This window comes from Drosophila obscura, unplaced genomic scaffold (genome assembly GCF_018151105.1).
Source record: "Drosophila obscura isolate BZ-5 IFL unplaced genomic scaffold, ASM1815110v1 contig_75, whole genome shotgun sequence".
NCBI classification, from domain to species: domain Eukaryota; kingdom Metazoa; phylum Arthropoda; class Insecta; order Diptera; family Drosophilidae; genus Drosophila; species Drosophila obscura.
Genome location: NW_024542867.1, coordinates 2,931,328 through 2,935,598, shown reverse-complemented (window position 1 = coordinate 2,935,598; position 4,271 = coordinate 2,931,328). Strand labels below are relative to the sequence as shown.

Genomic DNA, 4,271 nt, shown 5'->3' with positions numbered 1-4,271 from the left:
GAACGGCACAGGCGCGTAGAGTTGCAAAAAAAAAAACAGATCTTGTTGCGACTGGTGGTTGTGTGTAAGAGTGTGTGTTTCGTTTGTGGTCGTAGTAGTAATTCGTGGCACGCCGCGAACAAAAAAAAAAATCACTACAAACTCCTCCGGCAGTCAGACAGCAACTGAAAACTGAAACAGCGGCTTTACAGTCGTAGATTGTCCCACCTGTTGATCTGATCCAAAGAGAGGTTGCTACGACTTCGTAGAGAGCGAGGCTAACAACAGGTTTTCCCAGCTCAGAATTTTAAACCAGGCGGGCCCATTTTCTAATGGCCGAAAGTATCGATGAACAGCTATCGATAGCTCCGCTATAAATGTGTTCGGCGTTGGTAGCGCGCGCTCATTTGAACTGTGTAATGGCCATATGACATAAGACTTTGCTAACTGACTAGCTGGAAAAATAATGATAACCTTATGGGAAATGCCTGCAGTCAGAGCGAGAGAAATATGTGTGCCAAGCTGGCTTCCCAGTTGTGCTGGGGGCAGCGCTGCGGCAGAATTAATCGATTGTTTTACAATTTCGCTGGCTTGGTGGGTGTATTTCGCTGGAAAATGTCATTTTGTATCAAGTAGTGCCTCAGTGGTTTGATGTTGCGTTTTGTCTCTCATTCTATCCATCTCTTCGGAGCAAAATTGTCTAAGTCTAAAGTCATATAGCTATAGAGCATAGTCAAGCTTCATATTAAAAAAACTGTGCCAGAAATTGTTCGCGTACGTTTTCCTGGAGTGTGTGCAGCAACATGAGCGGAATCCACAGATGTATATCGATAGTTGCCTATCGGTACCGTGTGTCCACTGCGAGAACAGCTGATGCACAACTCAGGAATATATATAATCAGCAATTATTTTGAAGTGAATAGTGCAAGATGGAGGCAACAACTGAGAGATGAAAACTTCTTTTTTTTGTTTTGCAACAATGTATGCCGCCACCAACACAATCACTTCATCGTCAGTTAGCATTTTTGTCATTTTTTAATTTTAGTAGAATTTGACGATTGGCACTGTTTACAAAACACAGCCACTAACCTAACCATACAGTATATTGTTCATACAGTTGTATGAAATGGCACATCTACATATACTGTATGGTTAGTGACACAGCCAACCAAAATTTATATCCAGACTTCTCTAATATCACACTGTTACAACGAAAATCTGTGGCATCCACAATTTTCAAGATACGGGAGGTATCGTAGAGAATGCCCATATCTACCAGACGGCCGAGTCTGGCTTAGATCGGATCTCATATTATAGCCTGAATGAAGAAATTTATTTGCAGTTGCTAGTTGTAGCGTTGCCAGATGTACCGAATAAATGTAATCACATAAAATATTTAAAAATTGGACACAAATCATAAGCTCACATAGACCGACCGCGGACGGATATAAAAGTAGAACCGTGGCATATATGTAATATGCGTTCCCCTCGTTTTGAACTTGTCGAAACAGAAGACGCAACGGTGTATGTATGTTCGAAATTCGAATCTTAATTCTTGCACTCCGTCCATCTGTATTCTCAATTTTTCATGCTACACCGTCCGATTAATGTCCGAACTTTTCGGCTCTCTTCCTCTTCACACCACCGAATTATCTTTCGACCGTCAGGGGCGCACAATGGACGAGGAAGCACTAGCCGTGCCATGGCAAATTAGCCACAGGAACATTCGTCTATGCTCTTGCTGTATTGATGAACTGAACCAATCTAGTAGATAGTTTTCGGTTTTCTTGTATCTTCAAAATTGTGGAAGCAACTATTTGTGAATTGTTACCGTGCAAAACGTTCAGATGTAGCTACGAGAAGAGTCTTTGCTAGAAATGAACATTGAATATCATTTTGAATTATTCATAGCTATTTTTGAAACTTGTCTAACAAATGTGCATATTCGTGCACTTTTCATGTGCATTTTTGTATTGTTCATTGCATAGTCAGAATAAAATAGTTTATGGAGGACTAAAGGAATAGGGAATAGGGAATAGGGAACTGTTCAAATCTCTGGGTATGCGCTGCCAATCAGGTTCTTCCCTCGGTAGCGCCAGGAGTAGGTGACAATGCCGAACTTGCTGTTGCCCAGGGAGACGGGGCATGTACGGTCCGGACGCAGCTGGAAACAGACCGTATAGAGGGCCAGCTCCAGCTCCGGCGAGGTGCCCACAAACACCGTGTTCACGGGCTTGTTCAGTCCTTGGTGCGAGAAGCGGATCTTCAGCACCTTCCCTTTCTGCAAGCAAAAGTGTGGCAAAGTGTAGGCATGATTTAAAGGAGAGCCTAGTTAGTCTTACCGTGCCAATGGCCTGCTCCTTCATATAGCCCTTGTAGTCAAGGCGACCCGCCTCCTCCTCCTCGCTGATGTACACCCAGTTGTGGAGTCCTATGATGGTTCCGTTCTTCACCTCGTAGACGAACACGTGCTCGAAGCCGGAGCTGCCGATCTTGCCCTGACCGCGCGAGTACTGGGTGAACCACAGCTCCTTGACCAAGTCGCGGTGCGTCTTGGGATCGGGCGTGACCACGCCCTTCTGCTGCAGAAACTGCATCGCATGCCGCATCACCGCCGTGGCCATCACCGCGTCCAGGAACTCGTTCTCCTCCTTTCGCTCGTTGGCCGTCACGTGCTCGTTGACCAGTGCGTCATGCTCGTAGTTATTGAAGAGCAGTTTCATCTTGGCAATGGTCGGAGGGTCGAAGGCCTTGGGGTCCACCTGGAGGAGTCTGCAAATGGAATATGCCATATGCCATATGCCATATGCTATTATCCCATGTTCCATGCCTGGCGAACTCTGATGGACTTACGGACTGGGAGCCTCGTCGGCACTGTCGATGGAGCGCGTTCGCCCTTGCAGGTTCACCTCGACCAGACTGATCTGGCTGTTGCTCTCTTTGGTGTACAGCTGCTCTGTCAGCTGGCGGATCTCATCGTCGCTGGCCATCGAATTGCCCGACGACTGGAAGCCCGGACGAACTGTGGTCGTGCTGGCTCCTCCTGCACCGCTTTGTCCTCCCGTTCCCCCCGTGTGCGGCACAAAGGACACTCCATTGGCGGGCGTTGGCTTGGTCGAGGGCTGAGCCGGATGCACGGGGGCTGCTGGGTGCACGGGCGTGGGCAGAGGCAGAGGCAGAGGCGATGCCCAGGCAGAGGGCGAAGAAGGAGTCGGAATGGAATTTGGAGTGGGAGTGGGAGTGGGAGTGGGAGTGTGAAGAGCAGTGGGAGAGGAAGGTACCGATGGAGACCGGACCGTAGGCAGAGGCGGGTAGTCATCTTTCACGGACGGGCGACGGGGACCGGGAAGAGCTGGGAATTCCTCCTTCGGTGGCTGTGGCTTGGCTGTGGATGTTCCGAAGCGTACATCGATTGATCCAGGCTGGATATTGGGCGTCTTGGGCCGCTGGGTGGTAGTTGTGGCCCTGCTATTAGCCAGCGGGTCATTTAGTCCCGGACGTCCCGCATCGAAACTGCCACTGCCGCTGCCACTGCCGCTGCCACTGCCGTAGCTCAAATCGTAGCTGTTCGGTTGTGGCTTCTGGGGGCGGTAGGGGGCGAATCCCGGTGGCAAATTGGGTGCTCCACCTGCCTCCTGTGGACGTCCCTGGGGCGGTTGATAGGGCGTCTGATGGGGCGGCTTAGTGCTGGAAATAAAATGATTGACACCCACTCCGCTTGTGGGCCACTGGGGGCCGCTAGCAGCTCCGAAAGGGGAGGAGCTGGGGGTATCAGGCCGAGGGCCCAACGGCATCAACGGGGCATGAGAGATTACCAGTGGGGGGGGCTTCTGGGCGACCGAAGTCGTGCCAGCTACAGAACTTGGCCTGGTTGTGGTTGTCGTCGTGGTCGAGGTGGTGCTGGTGGTGCTGGTTGTGACCTCCGTGTTGGACGGATCGCCACTGCTGCCAAAGAACTTCTTGAAGCCGCCGAACCAGCTGGACTTCTTTGTTGTAGTCTCAACTACGTCCAGCGGGTCTGGCGTGATCTCGACCTCGCTCTTGTAGCCTGCTGATACATATTGGCAATATGTCAGTAAGTATGTACATACATATGTATGTATCTCCCAACCCGAACTTCTCCCGTCCCTTTCCTTTCCTTTCCACTTACCAGCGACTTGGCAGTGCCCGGCGAGGGCCAAGCACACGATGAACGCACTCAATGGCAGGTAACGCATTTCGCACTTGGGATATTAACACTTTGCCTTGGGCCTCTTCGGCTGCTGCTGCTGTTGGCTGCTGGGACCAGACAC

General features: G+C 50.2%; 1 protein-coding gene across 1 annotated transcript; it reads right to left on the bottom strand.

Moving 5' to 3' along the window:
* Positions 1 to 1,917: 1,917 nt before the first annotated feature.
* LOC111072352 (poly(U)-specific endoribonuclease homolog) lies at positions 1,918 to 4,271 on the bottom strand. Its single transcript, XM_022364134.2, has 4 exons — positions 4,130 to 4,271; positions 2,833 to 4,030; positions 2,322 to 2,751; positions 1,918 to 2,260 (listed from the first exon to the last, which is right to left on the bottom strand). The coding sequence occupies exons 1-4, from the start codon at positions 4,194 to 4,196 to the stop codon at positions 2,027 to 2,029; spliced, it is 1,929 nt and encodes a 642-aa protein (XP_022219826.2). The 5' UTR covers positions 4,197 to 4,271; the 3' UTR covers positions 1,918 to 2,026.

Excerpts from the sequence above, each read along its gene's own strand:
- LOC111072352 (XM_022364134.2), bottom strand. The coding sequence starts at position 4,196 with ATGCGTTACCTGCCATTGAGTGCGTTCATCGTGTGCTTGGCCCTCGCC. Across the intron at positions 4,031-4,129 it reads CGGGCACTGCCAAGTCGCTG|CAGGCTACAAGAGCGAGGTC; the intron begins GTAAGTGGAAAG and ends AATATGTATCAG. Across the intron at positions 2,752-2,832 it reads GCCGACGAGGCTCCCAGTCC|ACTCCTCCAGGTGGACCCCA; the intron begins GTAAGTCCATCA and ends TTCCATTTGCAG.